We start from the raw sequence: 22256 nt of genomic DNA on the forward strand, positions 1-22256 counted from the left end.
ACAGTAGGCTAGGCCTTGTTAATTTTACTACTAAGAAAACAGATTCTTTTAAAGAACTATTACCCATGATTTCCACATTAGAGACAAGGATGAACAGCAGGTTCTAAGTTGCAGACTCAGTGGTGGGCAGATAAAAATAGCTTTGTCTCCCGCAGCATTCATGCTGCTTTACTAACAGGCATAACATTTTAGGCTTGCTTTATCTTTCAATTTTCCTCTAATCTGCCTCTTAGCCTTCTTTCACTTCTGTCTTTATGAGAAAGTAAAATGTCTGAAAAAGGTGCAAGGTGGGTAGGCAGTGGTTAAACCACATAATACTGCTCAATGTGTTGTGTCATTTACACAAGATAGATTCATAGTTTCATAGAATACCAGGTTGGAAAGGACCTCAAGGATCATCTAGTCCAACCCTTCAGGATGTAAATGTAGTTTAAATGAGATGGCCCAGTAGCCAGTCAAGCTGGGCCTTGAAACTGTCTAATGTGGGGGAATCCATCACCTCCCTTTGCGAGTTTATTCCAATGTCTAATAGTTTGAAGGGTGAAAATTATTTTCTGGCATCCAGTCTGAATCTCCCCAGTAGCAACTTGTACCCATTACCCCTTGTCTTTACCATTTAGAATCATAGAATCAGTCAGGGTTGGAAGGGACCACAAGGATCATTCAATTTCAACCCCCCTGCCATGGGCAGGGACACCTCACACTAGATCAGGCTGGCCAGAGCCTCATCCAGCCTGGCCTTAAACACCTCCAGGGATGGGGCCTCAACCAGCTCCCTGGACAACCCATTCCAGGCTCTCACCACTCTCATGGTGAAAAACTTCTTCCTCACATCCAGCCTGAATTTCCCCATTTCCAGCTTTATTCAATTCCCCCTAGTCCTGTCACTCCCTGATATCCTAACAAGTCCCTCCCCAGCTTTCTTGTAGGCCCCCTTCAGATATTGAAAGGCCACAATAAGGTCACCTCAGAGCCTTCTCTTCTCCAGACTGAACAGCCCCAACTCTTTCAGTCTCTCCTCATAGGAGAGGTGCTCCAGCCTTCTGATCATCCTCATGACCCTCCTCTGGACACATTCCAACATGTCCATATCCCTCTTGTAATAGGGGCTCCAGAACTGGATGCAGTACTCCAGGTGGGGTCTCACCAGAGCTGAGTAGAGGGGGAGAATCACCTCCCTTGACCTACTGGCCACACTTCTCTTGATGCAGCCCAGGATCTGGTTGGCTTTCTGGGCTGCAAGTGGACACTGACAGCTCATGTTGAGCTTCTCGTCCACCAGCACCCCCAAGTCCCTCTCCTCAGGGCTGCTTTTCAGCCACTCACTGCCCAGCCTGTATTTGTGCTTGGGATTGCCTTGACCAGATGCAGGACCTTGCACTTGGTCTTGTTGAAGCTCATGAGGTTGGCTTGTGCCCACCTCTCCAGCCTGTCAAGGTCCCTCTGGATGCCATCCCTTCCCTCCAGCTGCACCACACAGCTTGGTGTCATCAGCAAACCTGCTGAGGGTGCACTCAATGCCACTCTTTGTAAAAAGGGAGTCTCCTTGCTCATGATAGCTGCCCCTTATGTACTTGACAATGGTTATGATAGATTAAGTGTCCAGTATGTTTGATAGTGCCAGTTTCTATTTCCCGCACAGAACAAGGACAACTGCTTTCTGCTAATAACACTTAGTGATGATGTGTCTGTTGAAAGATTTGGTTTCTGGGGAACAGACTAAGAAAATAGCTAGAAGGTTTAATTATGTTTCTTGCCTTGAGTACCATACACAGTGGGCTAAACCTTTTAACACTGTCTGAGATGCTTGTTTTCATCCATTACACAAAGGAGCTGACTGTATCTGATTGAAAGGGCTTAGGGCAACTTTAACAAATTAGCAGCCATCAATAAGATTGTAAAGACTTATATAAGTACAGAAATGTCATATTTCTGTAACTAAAAGTTCTGTGCGTTTCATCAAGGCAAAAGGAGGTGAGAAAGAAAAGAAATTGTCTATTCAGTTGCTTCTTTTTTAACTAAACTTTCTTTGAGCAGTTACTACAGTATAATTTGAGTTTAACCCAGTGTAGGTCTGACAATTGTCTGCCCCTCATAATGGCTCAATACTTCTTTTTAATTTTTTTAATTGAAAAGGAATGTAGATTCAATTATGGTAGAAAAAAAAATCTATATTTAATTGACTTTTTATCTCTAAATCTTCTTTTTGTCTTGAAGTTCTGTTTCCTTGTTACCTATCCTCTCTAAGTCCAGATTTATTCATGGTTGATGAAATACAAAGTGCAATATGAAATATGTAATGATCAGCAGAACTAGTACAGCAAAACTCCAGCACTCAATAAATGTGAGCATGGGGTTTGAGAAAGAACAAAAGCAGTTCAGCAGGACAGACAATGGTTTGTTCTTAAAATACAACATTAATAACCTCGTTCTTGGCATCCCAGGGCTTGCAGTGGGAGTTTGATGTGCTGACCAAGGTATAACCCCTAATTCAAAGGAACTGCTGCTTTCAGAAGCAGGCTCTGCATCAGTGACTAGCATGATTGTACCTCAGCTCTTAACATTTGTGCTTGGCTCTGCTATGCAGAACTTGGCACCGGCAAAACAAAATTCCCCTTTTACTAAAGATTTGCTCTGATTTAGGATGTTTCTAACTAGCAAACAGTAGAAATGGAAGAATAATGTATTGCTCTCCCTTTTTGCCTCCCCTGCTCCCTGTGAAGCAGGTCGGATCAAAGAACAGCATATAACTGTTGTTTCATTCCAGAAGCACACTTAGTCCAGCTGGAGGGATGGAAAACATGATACTGCTCAAATCAAATGCATTTGCTTGTAAGACATAAAGTGTCCTTGCTCGTAGTCTCCTCACCTTACAGTACAAAGTATTTCCAAGTAGAAAACAAGATGCTGAAGTTGCATACAGAGGTGGGGAAGACTGGATGCCAAAGGGGTTCATGGCTGGGAGCAGTAAGTAGTGCTGAGGGAGTGTTATGAAAGGTTTCTTCTCATATAAATGTGGAGGTGATATGAGCTAGCACCCAGAAACGAAACACGCTCTAAATGTGCAATGTTGATAAGACACCATACGTGTAGCTTTAGCTAACCTGATGAATAGACCAAGCATTGGCTCAGTTTCCACTCACACATCCTTCCAATGCCAGTCTCATCAAGCCATACCGTTCACAAGGCTGAAAATGAGCACGCTGAAAATGTATTGCCTACAGGAGTGACTGGGAGATGTAAGGGCACCATAACTGTGGGGTTTGAACATTTGCAATATTCCTATGATTCCTGCAAGAGCTGTCAGCAGGGTTGTGGGAGTCACCCTGACAGCAGCCCAGCTGCAGAAAACGCAGGAGTGGGGTGGGAAGGAGTGTAAAGGACACAGAGGACAGAGAGGGTTCAGAGAAGCAGGGGTGACCCTTCAGGAGGTGTGAGTTAGTGCAAACCTCGCTACTACATGAAGACAGTTGTCTGCAGCAGGTCTGAGATGTGAATCTTGCTTGGTTTTTTTTCCTTCATGCTAACACAGTTATTTTACTTGCTGACATGTCTAGAACATAGTTATAATCTAATTCTGAATTGTCTCAGCCTGGTCCTTGACTTGTTCAGAGAGATGGTTGGGGTGATTTTATCTGAGGAGACATTGCTTTTGACAAAAGTGGAATTTGAAAACATAAGGGGGGTTAAAACATGGGGTTCTGCACACAAACAGAAAAGGCAAAACTATTTCTTTGGAATTATCATCCTTTGTTAAAGGATGATAATTTTGCATGTCTCAATATGCTTGCTTCCCAATCTCTGTCAACATTAATTAGATTTCAAATTAAGTGCAGAAGTTGGAGAAACAAAGTAATAATTTTCTCTTCTGTTTTTAGTTTATAGACTTCCCTGACAATACATCTGTTTCTACTCTGCAATGAGATGCATGTGAGGCAGTATTTCAATATTGTCTCTGATTATTTTTTCACCACTAGACTCTGCATCTGTTTCAGAAGGAAAGCTTTTTTAAAAGAAGTCACATATCTGAGCCAGCATTCAGAAGAACCAAACATCTTTTACTTTTCAAAACCTATATACCTTGTAAATGGATTATGCTCATCAGGCAATGCTCACTGACCGTTTTGTATAAAGCTGATGATTATTAACATGTACACCAAAAAAAAAAAAACCCACAACAAACACCACCACCACCACAACACTAACAACAAAAAAACACAAAACAAAACAAAACAAGAGATACCTGATGTGTGTACTTGCTCTGCTCTTTTCAAACATACTGTGCTTCATCTACATTCTAGTTCTTCATGCAAATCAAGCATCCTGGAAGAAACTGGCTTTAGTGCAGGTTTTGATCCAAGATGCTAATTGCTGATAGATTCCGTATTACATATTAAGCTAATTAAAACAGCTTGTTTATGTAAAGAGATAAAGCATTGAAATCCTGTAGATCTCCTGAAATTGTTTTTGATGTTCCTGCACAAATACATAGAAGTTGTTAGCAGAGTGCAGGGGAAGTGCAGATGATTAATGCTGATGTAAAAAAATGTAACAATGGGACAAATTAGCAATCACCCTTGTCTTGTTTAGCACCTTAAAAATGATTAAAACTGAAAAGAATTACTATTACCCGTTCAGTCATAAATGTGTTAGATTTTGTGTTGTGATTTAACTATGCAATTCAGAAACAGACAAGGAGATTTCAATGAAGGTAATCAGTATAAGCTGACACTTGCATGAACTTGAGCATGGGTCTTCTTTAGGTATCTGCATTCTTTTCGAAATATAACAGCATCTTATTAGCTGGTAAGATCAAACAGCTTATTCTTTGAGAGCATCTTCCTGCTCTCTTATGCCCAGTTCTTAGACCTCTGCAATGAGTTGCCCTTTGGAGGCATCTCATTCTCTCCTTAGGTTCTCAAAGGAGCCTTGAAGGATGATTTAGACTAGATTCTGGGGTTTTAGACAGTAAAGGGTGGCATGAAGAATCCCATACTAAGTGACACGTGTATTTATCTTTTATAATGTTGAGTTTGATTGCAAGAGATATCACACTATAACTCCACACAATTCTGAATTTAGAGCAGAGCAGCCTATGTACATATTTTCTGGACTCCTTTTGTAGGTCTGGAAAATTGGTGTTATTGCTTATAGCGCAAGAGAATACTCAGCAAAGTCATGGGTTGAAGTCATATGAATAACTGAAGGTATCTTGAAAGCTCAGTTATTTTATCTGAAGAGGACAACTGTATGTGGGTGTGAAAGCACCATCCAAAGTGGAGACAAGTGAAATGAAAAGAAAGTTTCATGGGTTATAAAAATGTAAATAGTAGACGTTTTAAAATATAATTCATTTTAACTAGTATAATACTATGAGAGACCTTTTGCTCTTATTATATATTCCATGAATGAAGGATTTAGTAAAATATTTTGGATTTTGTTTGATACAGTTCTTTGACCCTATGCATTTAAAGTGAAGATTTCCTATTTGTAATAAATATAAATATCCACTGAACAGAGAGATCTTCCTTTCTTCTCTTCCCTCCTTTCCTCCTTCCTCTATCTTGCCAACTGCTTCTCTTTACCCTAACCAAAAAATAGTTTCTACTGAATGAATGACTTAGAAGGCTCCTAACCAAGTGAGCATCAGACACAGGAAAAGTAACTGGTGAGGCTGAGGCTAGAGAAGAGTCTGTGAGAGGAAGGAACAAGTCTCGTCCCTTTTGCTAGAAATAGTGTTACGTCAGCTCACTATGCCATGAAACCATTGCCTAAGTGCTGTTGGTGAGTTAAGTGCCTGAAGTGATGATAGCATACATTTCCCTGCAGTGTCTTGAGAATTTTGAAGTTCAGAGACTGGAAGACAAAAATAGATTCTCTTACTGTATGAATTGCCAAAGGAAGTGTGGGGGTTGTTTCATCACTTCTCTGCCTAGTTCCTTGTGGATCAGTGTTTCATGTGACATACATACATTTCCATGCTTTCAGATTTTATCTGTGCAGATTCATCAGCCAGTCATGCAAATATTTATTTCTGTGTAAACAATATAATACATAAATGCACTATGGTATTGTAACTATATAATACAGAACATGTAATGTATGTTCACACATGTATGTACATATTTACAGCTGACATGCTAGCAAATACCTGGAATAATGACAAAAAGTCTGTGCTGCTGATGCTATGACTTCATTGTGCAAAGTGGTTCTTGCACTCTATACATGTGCCTGCCAGGATGGTTTAGCTAGTAAAGCCGTGATGGGAACTGCAGTCAGATCTGTAGTAATCTTTCTGTCCCATCATCAGGGCTGTGTCTTTTTAACGTACCTAGAGAGGTGCCACCACCTATGTCCAGCTGCAGCCTAGCATGGTAGTTCTTTCCCTCTCATATGCTGGTCTGCTGGCTGTAACAGTCTTGCATCTTACCCGCCCTGAGTTCCCCAGTTTGTGATGCAACACAGCATTAGCTCAGTCTCAGATAAGAAATGATCATGTTTTCACTGCTATCACTACTAAAAAGAAATGGGTAATTTATTACAAAGTGAAAAATTTAGGAAAGCAATAGCTTGGCTTCTATTTGGAGACTTTTCTTGGAAACCAGAATGATTTCAGTTTGCTTCTGGAAGCTTAAATTCTATTGACACAGAAGGGAGATACATACATAATATATATAGATAGATATATGTGTGAAAATATGCATGCACCAGCACAGTTTATTTTTGGAACTCCAGTCAAGGCTATCACTGTTCTTTTGAATCAGAGACTCAAAACACCAATTCAAGTTATTAAGTGGAAGTCTTTTGGGATGTGGTTCTTTAAGACCTGTGCTTGGAAACAGCACACAGAATTAAGTGCATAATAGGATACTTTTTAACTCCCAGTGTGTTTTCTTGTATTGTCTATGTAATGAAAGTATTTGAGTTGAAAACAAAAGTAAGCTTTATGACCCATGAAATGTTTGTGGAACAACAAGCAAATCAATTACTCTTCCCTAGCAAGCAGGAGCAGGGGTTAAAAAGACTTGATAAAGAATCTGGGATGTCCTCATGTGTGCATGGTGGAGAAGGTGAGGTGGGCTGTGCCCTCTGGAAATGACAGGCAGTTTCTGATCCTCTTGTTGAAGAATGAGATCAGATTACATAGATTAGTATCCCTTGTTGGCCAGATAGTCTTTCACACTGCAGGTAGAACTTGGCTACATGAAAGTTTGTAATTTAATTCTAATGCATTTCTGATAACTACTGTGTGTGTGTCACTGCACAGTCACTGTAGTATGAAAGAGGATTTGTAGAGACATTAGCAGCCTTTGGTGAAAAAAAAAAAAAAAAGTTCCTGCTGCTAAACCAGCGTCATCTGTAGTCACCTTGATCTTTGTCAATTCCACTAAATTTTATCAAGAAGCATAAACTTCTATGGAACATGGTATGTTATTTATTTCTGGTTTAGTGTTCTGATGCTGCTCTGATCAGCTACCTCTGTTTAAGTGATGAAATGAGTTTGTTCCATTTTAATCAGTAAAGACTATCCAGGAAAGTAAGTATGTGATGGTCAGGCCCTCCTGGTCAGTAAAACTAACTTTGTTTCACTTTTGCCCCTTTTAATTCTGTATTTAATTTTTGATTCTTGACTGTATTTGATATCCTTAAATCTCTAATCCTTTTTAAGAGTCCTTAGATAAGTGCTTCTGCTTGTGTTTGCAAGAGGGAATTCTTACCACTTTGAAGTGCCCACTGGACTAAGGCTGGCTTAGGGAGAAAATACAGCAGTGCAATTTGAACAATGCAAGTGAAGCTGAGATGTGCTGCTGCTGGAAGGAAACTATTAACTGTGGTAGTGGTTCCTGGGGTATCAACAGGGTCCTTAGATGCTGTCAGGACTTAAAATAGCACTGGTAACAAAACTAACCATGCTCCAGGAAGTTAAATAAATACTACTTTTTACTTTTACATTACGTTTCTTGTCCTGGAAAATGTGAACAATGTACAGTTCAGTCTTTCTCTCAATGTTATTTTAGTAACATCTGCTGGACTCTAGTGCCTGGAACTCTTTAAGATTCTCCCATGAGATCTGGTAGTGCATCATCAGTGGTGATGTTTTGAACCAAGTCAAGACAAGCTCTTACTCATCAGTGAATGAATTAATTTGAATTTAATGTCTTCCGTAAACACGTATCAAATTCTTTCTCTGAACACAATGTAACAGTGACTCCAGTTTTGAAGTCAAAGTGCACAGGAACTGCTTGGTATGGGTTATTTCATAGAATTGTTAGGGTTGGAAGAGACCTCAAGGATCATCTAGTTCTAACCCCTGTGCCATGGGCAGGGACACCTCCCACTGGATCAGGTTGCCCAGAGCGACATCCAGCTTGACCTTAAAAACCTCCAGGGATGGGGCTCCTACCACCTCCCTGGGCAACCTGTTCCAGTGTCTCTTCACCCTCATGTAGTAGATTTCATTTAGTAGATTGGTCATTCTATGAAAGATTTGCCTGTGAAGCAATTTGAAACAATTTCATGGCTGGTTTAGGTCTGATTTTGTAGCTGATACTAGATCTTGAGAGAAGAAAGACTATGATAATTAGGTAACCCTTCTCAATAACTTCTAATAATAATAATAACTTCTTCATTTAATTCCTGCCACTATTCCATTACTTGAAGATAGAAATGTGAGAAATTAATCTTTATTTCATATAGCATCTTTCACTGAAAATGTATATTCAAACGCTTTAGCAGGTTAGAAGAAAAGACAAGATAAATTACAGAAAGGATAGTGCAAAGTGGATTGGTATAAATCAAGGATTAGTGCTCAAAGAGAGTGTTTCTGAAACTGAACGAACAACCCAGACTGGGGAACTACTAGAGTGGACATGCAAGGGTTTTATTTGGACAGTACAATGTTAAGGCACAGTATTTCCATGCCACTTTTCCAGGTAACTGGCATTACAAAAGAATTAAGCTGATGTACATGAGAATGGAACAGCAGCTGCTAGCTGGCAGGGAGGAGGGGAGGAGGACGGGAGAGATCCTCTATGTGAGGGAAAGCTTTGCGAGGTGCTTAACGAGAAGGGTACTTAGGGACAGTTTTGAACTATGGGCTTTCATCCTGTAAAGAGAAATGGCATGCACAGATGGCTGTGTGAGCCACCTCTTTTGTGCAGCCTATCACACAACGCTCAGCATGTGTGAATTTGATCAGGTGCTAATTTCCCCCATCTCTACAACTGTCTGTCAGAGCAGATGGTGAAAGTGAAGTACCTGATAACTCAAGAACTCTGTTTATCTGACCAGTGAAGAAAAAGTCCTGTCCTAAAGATCTTCGTGTGTGCCTGGAGGAGCTGGAGTAAGTAGACTCAGAACCTCTGCTCCCTTTCTTGTCTTCATTGACTGTGCTGCCTAAGCCCTCTGGGGCTGGGACCAATAGGTCATCCTGTTGCATATTTCCAGTCCATAGACACTTCTGCAGTCTCTTGCTCTTTTGATTGGCCTAACTGATGAATTCACTGCAAAAGCTGAACATCAACATCACTGGAAGAGAAAAGCAGAAGGAATCTGCATTAACTTTGCCTATACATGATATAAATTAGCCATGACTATCTAAGGTGTAACAAAAGATATTACAAATTCTGCCTTTCAACATTCTGTCCTTTGGGATGTGGGGCAAGGAAAAAAAAAAGATAAATTTTCCAAATGAAAGTGCTACCTTTATTTCGAAAGTGAATTGTGATTTTGTTTTTTCTCCTTGGCATAATAATTGATACCTCTCCTGTGGTTTCTGTATTCTTCCCCAGCATTTGTTTATCTAGTTATTTCTGCCTTTTTATGCATGTGAGGTTTCTTAGATTTCTCAGGGGGCTTCTCCCCTGCCTATGTTACACCAACTGGCCTTTTCATGTTGCTATTTTTCCTAATTAACCCTGACATGATACTGGAGAACGGCAGACTTCTTCACAGGCAGCAAGACAAAAGTCTCCTTGACTGCAAACAACAAAATAACCCCAGTCCTTATCATTTATTTATTACAGTTGACACCTAGCTTTTATTTTGATAATCCCTGGGAGTGCAAATTACTTGAAATAGGTGAGACAACATAATAATTGCTGCCAGCACTTCTACATCCTTCCCATCTGCCTTGGCCTCACAGTCTCACCCTCTCATTTGCACTGGGTTTAGTGTTCATCTCTCATCAGTTATCTGACAAACTAATTCTGGGGAACAAATAGTTTTCTGCCTAGTGAAAACTAGTGCACTGGCTTGCTGTGTATTTGGGCAAGCACAGGGGATGGTATGGAGGGACACGCTAGTTTGGGAGAGAGAGCGGGACAGCAGAGAACCAAGGTAAGGACAGGAGAGCAAGTTGATGTTTCAGATGGCAGTAAGCAGTCACATAGGCTCAGCTCTATGCCCAGAGGTGCTACAAAGAGCAGCAAGAGGGAAGGAAAAAAAGATCTGTGTTGTCCTGGTAATATTCAACAACATAAGACTGGGCTTGCTGAACTCAACAGTGATGATACAACAGAAAGGCTGTAGGTTTCTAACTTGGTAATGCGCTAAACACGAGACCTTACCTTAAATACCTGACAACATCATGTGTACAGCATCTCTGACTGAAGGCCTTCGTGGCAATTCAGGTATCTACTGTGGGCATTGGTTACATTATTGGGTGTATTGCAATTAAAAGCAAGTTATGTGTTTATGTGTGGGATCCTAGCCCCAGTCCTTGTCTTCCTGAGCTATACAAAAATTGATGTTCTTACAACCAGGAGGCATTTTGTGCTGAATTTTCTTCCCTTGTTCATCTGGAAGCCAGTCTAGGAAGCTAGTCCAGTACCTGAAGGAGGCCTATAAGAAGGCTAGAAAGGGACTGTTTACAAAGGCCTGTAGTGATAGAACGAGGAGCAATGGTTTTAAATTAGAGAAGACTGGATTTAGGTTGGGTGTTAGGAGGAAGTTCTTTACCATGAGGGTAGTGGAACACCAGAATAGGTTGCCCAGGGAGGTAGTTGAGGCTCCATCCTTGGAGATATTCAAGGTCAGGCTCAACAAGGCTCTGGGCAACCTGATCTAATGGAGGATGTCCCTGCTCACTACTGGAGTGTTGGACTAGATGACCTTTGGAGATCTCTTCTAACCCAAACCACTCTATGATTCTGAGTAGTTCTTCAGGTATAGGTTAGGCAGTCATAAAAGTCTTTCATCATTATGAATTCATGTTGTCCTAACTAGTGCTGTATCTGGAAATGGCACTAATGAATAACAAATGTGACAAAATCTTGTATCCTGTGGTGCGATAACCCTCTAGCAGTGCCTTCAATTACAGCAGTACTGTTACTGAAGAACCAACCTTTGGAAAGAAAAAGTTGGCAGGCCATAAATTGTGAAGCATGTTACCTGGTGTAGTAAGAAACCTCCTAATTAGCCCAATTATGAAAAATTATTAGAAGCTTTGCCTGAGCTTAATTTCCATCACAGCAGTAAAACTTCTGTCCTGAGGACAGAGGGAAAAAGTGGGCATTCTAGGAAGAGAAGGGGCCACACAGGAGAGGATTTCACAAACCTGAAACATTAAAAGTACTTTTATCTTGTCTGACCTCAAAAGACAGGCAGCATTTAGTTTGTAGCCGCATCTGAAATGAAATGCAATGACTTTGTCTTAATTTTGCAAGCTATTAATCCACAGCCCTGCTGAGGTGCTGTGGTAACAGATCATGCAAGGGGTGAACACTCATTTTCACATTTGGATTTGACATACAGATTTTGTGAAGTTCTGCTCTTAGCTCTTCATCCTGAAAAAGTACAGCAGATTTATATAAGCCTATGTAAATTTCTGAACTTGGAGACATGGGGAAATCAAGCTAGTAAAAAGGCCCACAGAGTTAAACTGGTTTAGGGAATGTAATATTAGGGGCAGCCTACAACAAACTGCCTCATGCGTTTCTTTTCCAAATTCATTTGCTTCAACCTGTGTGGGAGTAAAAACCTGTGGCATAACATTTACACAGCCTTTTGCAAAGCCTTCACTTTCCAGGGCAAGAGGTATTGGATGACAGTTTCTCAGTTTACATCAATGAGGGTAGTTGTGATTTTTTCTCTGCCTGGACTGAAAAATCCTGAGAGGCTTGATGAGTATCACAAAGCTTGGAGACATCAGAGGCCATACAGTGCAAAAGCAGCCATTTAGCATAAGCAAAATCAGTCTGTTAGATATAATGTAACTTACATCTGATACAGAGGTGATTTCAAAAACAAAAATCTGTACATTTTCCAAAATCTCACATCTACTTACTCTAAACTGACAGAGTGAGGCATCTCACACAGCATCTACTGCTAGGAATGACTGTCATTGAGCAGTTGTGCCTTTTGACTCAGAACAGGTAAGAGCTAAGTTAAAGCTGTGAGGAGACCCAGCATGTGCAAGAAGGGAGGAAACTGTGAGCCTGGGGAGCTTTGCAGAGTTGTTCCACAGGGCTGTTTGAAACAGCCAGCAAGGTACCAGCCTGTAGCAAGTGGGTGCTTATGCTGGGAAGCAATGTGGTATTGTGTGTGTCTGCTGGCAAACAGTGGCTACACGTCTCTGCATGTCACACAGTAAGGGCACAGTGCTAGCAGAGTGTGATTTGGCACACAAAGTGCCAGGGGACCTGAGATGTGGTGGTTTTGTGAGAGCATGGCTGCAGGCAGGACGGCCCTGTTTGGTCTGGTCTGTGGCTGTCGCTTAACTCCAAAACCTTGCCTGGGAATCATTGTGGTAGGCTATTGGTCACCAGGTACCCAGGGACATTTGTGACAGCTGAAGAGCATCTGCAACCAGCTTTTGTGGCCACAGGGTGTCCCCTCCTTCTGTTGCCTTCACTGGGCTTGCTTGTATGGGAAGGTGGCACAGTGCAGCCAGTGGTGCTGTATGCCTGCTGAAAGACAAGATGTTGTCTAAGACAACTGAATTTTAGGTTTGATTGTTAGGCCCAGACAGTGCAGTTTTCAGTGTTTAGTAACTAGCTTTTTTATTCCTTTGTAAATAAGCAAATTACCCTATTCTGCACCTAAACCAAGAGTAAATGTTCTGATGATAACTGCTGTAGAGAAGCCTGGCTGCACAGCAATGGAACAGTAAGAGCAAGACTGTTTCTTGAGTAACTGTTAAAATATATTGCTATAATTAATGAAGAGTTTTCTTGACAAAACATACTGCTATTAAAAATTGAGATAAGATGATATGATGGATCAGTTTTGGTTTTATTTAAAAATGCTATTTCTTTTACCTGTTCAGCAAGAATTCTCTGTGTTTAAATGAGCTGCACTGCTTTTCTTTCTTGGCAGTATTATGCTTGTGAGCTCAAAACTCCAGCAATCACCTACCACTTAGGAAAATAAGCTTTTGAATTTACAACAGCTCTTCGTTTAGCTGTCTTGGCTGCCATCTTTAGAAGTCACTCATTTCATACTTTGTTTATGTGTTTGTCACACTTTGTAATCATTGGGAGGCTTGAGAGAGAACATACATCTGTAATTTTGTTTTAAGGATTTTTTTTGTTTCTTTTATTCTTGTACTATTCCTTCTTTTGTCATTCAAATACATATATGAGGCAGTTTAAGTTGCAAGAATTTCTGGGTGTCACATTCTGCCACTTAGCATTGTAATTAATACTACTTTAGTCAAGAAACAGTCCTCTTAATTTGAAAGGGACTGCTTACTGAGGTAGTTGCTGGTAGGCATGGAGAAGAGCAGCAGACTTGGGCTAACAACATTTGACATGCAGGCAACTCCTTGAATGAATACATAATCACCAACATAACTGAGGAGTGTAAAGCCAACTCCATAACTCCTGCCTATACTACAGTTGTCTACAATCCTGTCCATACTGCTATACTACTGTGCACCTTTATATGTGGTCTCTTAGAGCTATACAGTGATACTGAAAGGCCAGAATAGTCATTAGGTGATCTAAGCTCCATGAGTGGAAAGTGTTGGTCTGGGGGTTGTAGATCATCAATATGTTGCTCATGTGTGAAATGAAAATCCACCATGAGGTCAGCTTCCAATAAATTCATCTCGAACTCCGGAAATTTGGAAACACCTGGCTAAGCCCACTGATTATTTGATTGACTGCTATAATTTGAAAAACAAGATAAAGTATCAGGCAATAATGACTTAATCTGAACTTTTGAACGCTGCTGCTCTTTTTCACATAAAGAGCCTGCTGGTCTGCGGTGATAATACCTCTCTGCAAGAAGCCCACAGCCTTTTGGATCCAATGAGTTGCATGCCAAGATCTTTAGGCAACCAGATGCATGAGACATAACCTGCCATAATGGAGAGCCAAGGGACAGCAGAGGTTAAAGGGTGTCTGCAGGCAACAGTGTTTTCTTAGAGTTTCTGCCTCTTTAGGGCAGGATGGAGCTGGCTGCAAGAGGGGATGCAGCAGGTTCCCAAGAGCAGCTGGTACCATCAGCCTCTACGTGCTCATTTCCTCCCCACGCTGAAGATTCCATTACACAGCAAGCCCTGTGGCAGTGCTGCCTTGGATTTTATTAAATGAGCTAATGAGAGATTAGAAAAGTGCATTAGAAAGTATTTGAAAGCATTGATACTTCTGCTTTTAAAGTGTACGTCTTGCTGATTCATAGAGAGCTCTTATTTCCACATCTTTGGTATTGCTTTGACCTGTGTGTCCAATGCTGTGGATTTACACAGCTGTTATTTCTTACTTGGCCAGAGTTTTTGAGGAAGTCTCCAATGGTGTGTCCCCTCTTGACACTACTGACATTGCCCTCTTCTTAGCCTAATATAAGCCAAAGAGTTAACTTTTCAAGTGGGTTCATTTACACGTGTGAGAATAGTATTCAGGTAATGCAGATATGGATTTAGGGTAGGCAAAAGGGATATATGAACTGCATGGATGTAATTTTGGTTATCTGTACCTGGGCATTTCTGAAATATGTGTTCTGAAGGAGCTATATGTGTTGTGAAGAAGCAATTCTTAACAGCACTCCTAGTTCATGTGCTCTATGAATTAAGGACACTGTTCTGTTGGTTTTCAAGGGAATTTGGGAATTTTTTAATGTGTTGCAGTTATTAATTGTAGCTTAATACTGTGGCAAATTAAAAATAATCTATCATATAGGATATTTCAAAGGGTTCCTCTTGTGACTTTGCATGAGAAGTGCTAGAGATGTGAGAGATGTGCATTAAATTATATTAAAAATATAGCCATAGAGGGCATTAGGTTCACCTTATATGCTGCTGGTACCCGCTCATCCAAACTTAAGTGCAGCATCCTCAAAGTCACAAAATCCTGTGATGTGAGAGAGGAAAGAGTGACAACATCTGTCTCTTGTCCCTCATTGGGGCTAATGAGCTCAAGGAAGGCATGTGGACAGGCATATGTAGGGTTTCTCTTTCAGGACTCGCTTCGTCTCACCTTGCTCACAGCACTGCGTCCTTCAGACAAGCCCTCACGACAAGCCGGTGTTGTCTCAAGACCATGAGACTGAGCACACTGACTGATCTCTGATGAAGTCATATGCCAGTGCTCAGCCTTTCCAGGTCCTGTTGCTTTCTTCAGAGTAAACTGGGCAGTAACCTTGCCAGGTTGTGCTAGCCCTGCAGTTGCTGGTAGAGCTCCAGCTGTAGCCATCCTCAGAGATACAGTGAGCAGAGCTGGCAAGGGAATCGGCACGCCCAACCTGCACAGCCTTTCCCCCTAAGCCCTCCGTACCACCACCACCGCTGGTGCACAGCAGTGCTCTGGCATTGCGCTATCTGCAGTCCTGTTGATAAACAATTAATAATGAACTAAGCAGTTGGGAGGTAGCATGAGGTCTGAAACTATGGCTGGTAGGCTGATAAAGAAACCCTGCTGTTTGTACTGCAGCTGGGACATGTACTGTCCTCTGCTGTGCCCACTCTGAGACTGATGGGCAGACTGGGAGCCCCAACAAGGGCAGGGGTGAACGCAGCACACCCCAGCCCTTCCAGAGGTACCAGTTCAGTAAGCCTCTGATTTTTTTGTGGCATAAGTTGTCATAAGCATATGTTGTCATCTGGGGAGATAAAAGGTTTTTGAGAGTTCATGGGATAGTTATTAGCTTACTACGATGTCTTCATCTCTGTGTGTGAACTATTACCACTGCAGTAAAGCTCTAGAGATTGATGTGAGCCAACAGGACCACTGCTTTTTTTGATTATGTAAGTTGATTTAGAAGAAATCACCGTTGAATTTAAGAACTCTTAGAGCTGACCTGATTTTCTCCAGAAAGATGTAAGCTTTTCTAGTGGACTTGATGGTATCTCAACTCAGCATCAACAATTTCTGCCTTTTTGTAGTGTGTGATTGGCATCCAGCCACCCTGAGCTGAAGTGAATTACAGCAGGGGGAACTGTTGTTTAAGAATACTAGAAAAAATTAGTTCAATTGTTTTACTTAAAGAATTATATTGGAAGCATTACTCAATCTGTTTTTCTCTTCTCAGTTAGTAGCCTCCATCGTGTTCATCAGCTTTGGCGTGGTAGCAGCGTTCTGTTGTGCAATAGTTGATGGAGTGTTTGCAGCACGACACATAGTAAGTACAGTGATTTTCAGTCATTTTTTTCATTTTGATTACTTATTTCTAGCAGAAAAGCATTTTGGTTTGGTTTATGGCTAGAAGTATATTTTTTTTTTTTGGTAATTCACTTTGTTGGGAAAATGTCTTTTGGCAAAGAAAAAAAACAACAGGAAAGCCCATCGTGCCAATACCCAGAGATGATGCCAACTGCTTATTGATCTCTCAGGGAGTTCCAATACGGAGGTGGTGTAAAAGGAGGTAATGACAGGTGTGCTAAAATACATGCCTTCTTAGGAAAGAGAAGACGCTTCAGTTATCTCCAGCATTTGTTTCCTTTTGCATAAAGGCGTTGTGAACATGGTAAGTATCTGGAACACACCAGACCTTGATGAGCACCAGAAGTTCCCAAGGGATCTTCAGAGGGAAGTGGATTGCAACAACACAAAGGGAACGTTTTGTTGGAGTAAAGACAGCAGAGGAAGTGGCAGGCTTTGGTTAGAGGTAGTGTGAAGGGGAGACTTACTGAGTGACAAAACCCCTAAAATTCAATATCTGCCTGCTGTCAAGAGGTAGGGGGGTCTTTTAACCAGAGTGACTGGCATTTCCGGTGTGTCTTCAAAAAACACAGTCCTCCTTCTTTCCCCAAACCTATTTCCATCTCTGTTTCAGAAGGACATTTTACAGTACTGCAGCTGCAGTAGTGTTACTAGTAGTTCATTACTGTCTGAGAGCCTTGGAGTCTTTCTCACGACCTTCTTGTGTAAGGACTACACAAAATTAGAATACAGTTTTTTTAATTTTGGCTCATGGAGTTAAAATATTTGAACAAAAAGGATCAACAGAAGAACAAGACAGACTGGGTTGTGGGCTCATTCAATATGCCAGTTTCCATGTTAGATATGTGTGATTTGCTGTTCTGTCTCTACAAATCAGTCTAACCCCAGCCTTTCAATTGAGTTTTGATTTCCAAAAGCATCAGGAAGTAATAATGTGTTTTAATAGACACTGTAACGCAGATGCAGTGTGCTACATAATACAGCAAGTATGATGGTATATATGGCACCCTCACTGCTATGAAATATCATGGGCCCATTCATCTTTCTGCTTGTGTTCACTGAGAGGCATCATAACACTACTGGCATCAGTAGAACTCTACTTAATTTTCTGTTAGCAAATGCAGCAGAACAATTAGGCTTTGGATCACTTGAAGCATAAAGCTGTAAACTGATTTTTGCTGTTATTGAAGAGGACTTTAAACCAAATGTGGAATTCAGAACCTCACATGCATTGCACAAGGAGGGAGACTTCTATTGATGTAAACAAGTGAGTTGTGCAATGTGAGCATGAATAAACACTCTGCATTGTAATCATTTCTGTTATACTAGACCCTGCATGATGCTGAAGTGACCTACTTTTACTTGGACTTGCTCTGCTGTTGCTGTGGATGACACCTGGTATAACTTTGTCTCTGATGGACATAAGCTCAGGAAGCCTTTTCATAGGAACTGCTTAAAAGAGGAGGACAGCAGATTCCTGTTTAGGTTTCCTCCTCTTGAAAATTTGGTGAATGTGTCCCAGTAACTCATTGCCAGTTATTCAGGTACTGGACCTGTCTCCTAATTTCTCAGAAGCCACACTTTTGTTCTGGTTTGATGTGATTGTTAGGAAGCATTCAATATACTTGTACATTCTTATACCTTATAACTGCATTGCAGCCGTGTAGCTGCAGTCACCCACTGCTGATGCTAGACATGGTGCTGCCTTCTCTGAGGCAGGTTCTTGTGTCAGAGGACAATGTGTATGCTCAAACACAGAGAAAGTAATTTGCCCTATCATCTTTCTAGGTATTTGCTTTGTAACTTTGCACTCTTTTAAGTTCCTTTTACATAATGTTACTTGGCTGTTCTGGAAATGATACCGCTTCCTATCATAATCACAATGTCATCATTAGAATATTATTATACCCTTCTATATGAAGAAACAGCACCTCATACGTTAGAGTTTATATTCTCCTCCTCTTTATTATAGCCTAAATATATGTGTGGCATTGCTTGTTGAAGCATGTCCTTGATGTGTCACGATGGACTAAAAGTGTTTCAGTTCATTGCGGTTCCCTCTGGAGAGAAAGTGAGCCAGCGAGTGGGCTCGTAGGAAAGTACCAAAGCAGAGTCATTGTACTCAACCAAGAATGTGGCATTGTCCAGTCCTGGGTTCAATTCAGTACCTGTTTAAGTCAGTTGCTGTGCACGAGTGCATCATCCGTGCAGAACTGGAGGCTGGAATGGGCTGGTCACCCTCTGTCTATCCCTTATAGTGCTAGAGGTGTGCAACATAGTGACAAGAATGTCCTCCAGTCATGGCATGATATGTTTCATGGAAATCTGTTTCCAGATATTTGTTTGGGATGAGTATTATCACATCTCTCTTCTGGTCGTCTTCACATATTACAGAACAAAGAAATACTTAGTGGTATCATTTGTTGGAAAACTAATTTTCATGTCAACATAGTCAAACTTGGTCTCAAACACCTCCTCTGTTTAATATGGAGCTTAATATGGATCAGGTGAAATAAAGGTGTACATCACCTAATTTCTCTGGCTAACACACCTGGGACATCTTTAAGGGTGGTTGTGCAAGTACAGGAAGGCTGGGGCCTTATCGAAAGAAGGTGTGTGTGGTGGGCTGAAATTCCCCTCCCCCCTTAACAACTCCAGACTAGCTCAGTTCGGAAGTGAATGAAGCTGTATTTTACAAGCAAAACTACAATCTATAATGAAATGCAATGAATATGTACAAATATACACTATTCACAACATTTACAAATATGTACAATTAACAGAAAAACACAACAAAGCCCCCTGCCTTTCCCAGCCCCCCCTGGTAGAAGGAAGAAAGCCAAGAAGCAGAGAGATTGTTAAACTTAGCTTTTCAAGGTCGGTATACGGGTGTGTGTTATCCCCCAAAACCAGGAGACACAGACTGCCCAGCAGAGAAACACCAGACAGAAACACAGAGGGACTGCCTGTACTTTGTTTTAAGTACTGACCCTTGAACGTTTCTATTTCTCCAATGGAAGTGTTTAGAATAATCATTAATCTGCTTTCTTACACCCAACTGTGATTTATTTACATTCTTTCACTTTTGTGCTCGAACTTTGTAAAGAAAAATTAAAGGTATAGTCTTAAAACCACCACAGTGTTGGAGGCTACATCACGCAGGCTATGGTGTCATTTGCACTGTGTTACATCCACTTTGCATCACAGCTAATTTCCTTCAGGGAGAGCAGTATGACCATGTTCAGTCCATTTCTCACAGGCCAGTACCAGCCATTTTCAGACCTATGTTGTGCCATTGCTTCTTTAGTCACTGCCTTTGGGGGTTAACTGCTCTAGAATCAGACTAAACTGTCTGATTCCCTTTCAAGGAAAGGACAAACTCCTGTCATGTCAGAGCAGGTGCCAAGATCTACATTAAAGCCATGAAGTTTTCTTGTGGAAGAGTTGGGCGGTGTTCACTTTTCTCTCTCCAGTATCAGGGTGCTAAAACCAAGACTCCAGATCCCTTTTCTCCTGGAGGGAGAAGTACTAGCTGAAGCCAAGCAGGCTTCAGACTGACAAGAAATACAACATCCTTCACATCAATCTGGAATAAGAAATGTCTTCTGTTTTTCATTTTATTTTTAACTTCATTTTAGTTAGGAGGGATGTGAAGAAGACAAATCACATTATTATAGATTTTTCTTAGTGTATGTTGTGAAATGGAGACCATTACTGTTGCATATTTTCTCCTCCTCTTGTAAAACTGTGGATAGAATAATAAAATACTTTCTCTGTTTTATCGTCTTCCCAAGAAGACACAAAATGGACAAAAATTCTTCCAGGAAAGGGATGTATTTCAGAAAAGAGATATTTAAATTCTTTAAGACTGATTTTGAAACACTTTCCTTAATAGAAAGCTCTGGAGCACAGCCCTTATAAAATTTAGAACACTGGAGGAAAAGTAGCTTGATTTAAAATATCAATAGCTTATTTAAAAAATAATGCAGATGTGATTTACTGTGTGAAATTAGTTTCACCATTGGTCCTTTAGCTGCACTTTTCACCTTAAAAACAAATTAACAAACCCAGAATAAATGAAGCAAATCAAAGCTGGAATTTATATGCAGTGATGCTATTTCAGAGGGAAAAAAAGCTCATCACAGGAATCCATTATCTGCATTCATGTTTGCTTGAGACATTTTGTTATTTAGCAAATGAGAACAATTCAGTTGTGCAACAGCTAATGGAGCTCATTCAACAGACTCCTCTCACCACATAGTGAGACCCCCTGTCCCACCTTGCATACGTACTGCCTCCTGGTTATCTATGACTGCAAGCCTTGGTTATTGCCACTCGATCCTTAGCTTTACAGTTCTCACCCAGGAAGAAACTAAAACAGCCAACAACAAGAAATCCAGTTATGCTGTGAGGAAATTGCCTGCAAGAGCTTTCTGAGGATGTTAGGAATATGACAGGTAGCAAAACCATAGGCAGCTATTTTAGACTGTGGAGACAAATGCTTTGTATCATTTTTTCACATGCTCAGCTGGGAATTGTGGAACATTAGTACTGATACATGACTACTCACATTTTCCTGAAATAGGAGAAAAAAAGAGACTCGGGACGTTCGTGAAAACTCTAGGAAAAAATGAGGGCTCAGACATGGGAAGTCCTCTCTGCTTGACTGTAAGAATTTCTTTTTGATCTTGTTAATTAGAATACACAGACCACATCCAGACAGATTTGTTAGAGGGGATCCACTAAAAAAGAAAAAAGCAGTGCTGAAGAGCTTGGGATAACAGCAACAAGAACACCAAAAGATACAGCAGTGAAACTGCACCTTGGGACTGTTGCCATTATCCTTTCTCTGCACGCCTCTTTGGCTTTATTTTCACTGTAACAATTCTTCAGGTAGTTCAGTAAAGTGGTACATATATCCCTTTCTCCTTATTGCACAAGCCTAGTTCCTCCAACCCATACTGGTACATCTTCTCCTTCAGTTTTCTGATAATTTAGTGTCCCTCCACTGGTCATGCTGTAATTTGTTAAGGTCTTTCTGATATTGGAGAGAGATTAAAATTGAAGAGATGTGGCCGCATGAGTGTTCAGCAAAAAATGAATAACCTCCTTCCTCCAGACTACTGCTGATGGTTTGCTAATGCAGCCCAGTTTGCAGCTTTTGTGTGCTTTTGCAAAAGCACACAATTTCCACGTGTCCACAAATGTTATCTGTTTTTTTTTATTTGCCAAACTACTACCTTGTTGACTTGATCTGTTGCCTGAGGTTATTCCAGCTCAGGTGCTGTATTAGAAACTGAAACCTGAAATAGACTATGCTATTATGTTATAAGAGCCTGAGGAGAAAAGCATCTTGCACTGTTGTTTTGCAGTTTCAGACCTGCACTTGCAGCCCAGAAAGCCACCCAGATCCTGGGCTGCATCAAGAGAAGTGTGGCCAGCAGGTCAAGGGAGGTGATTCTCCCCCTCTACTCAGCTCTGGTGAGACCCCACCTGGAACACTGTGTCCAGGTCTGGAGCCCCTATTACAGGAAAGATCTGGAGGTGCTGGAACGTGTGCAGAGAAGGGCCACGAGGATGATCAGAGGGCTGGGACACCTCTCCTATGGAGACAGACTGAAAGAGTTGGGGCTGTTCAGTCTGGAGAAAAGAAGG

The 22256-nt window shown here is 41.1% G+C and overlaps 1 protein-coding gene across 1 annotated transcript in view; it reads left to right on the forward strand.

Annotated features, from left to right (window-relative positions):
• TMEM255B (transmembrane protein 255B) overlaps window positions 1-22256 on the forward strand; it is a 67502-nt gene that overhangs the window by 13880 nt on the left and 31366 nt on the right. Inside the window, exon 4 of the mRNA XM_054388660.1 lies at window positions 16471-16560. Coding sequence (XP_054244635.1) covers window positions 16471-16560 — 90 coding nt within the window. The remainder of the gene's footprint in view (window positions 1-16470; window positions 16561-22256) is intronic.

Source organism: Indicator indicator, chromosome 1 (assembly GCF_027791375.1).
Source record: "Indicator indicator isolate 239-I01 chromosome 1, UM_Iind_1.1, whole genome shotgun sequence".
NCBI classification, from domain to species: domain Eukaryota; kingdom Metazoa; phylum Chordata; class Aves; order Piciformes; family Indicatoridae; genus Indicator; species Indicator indicator.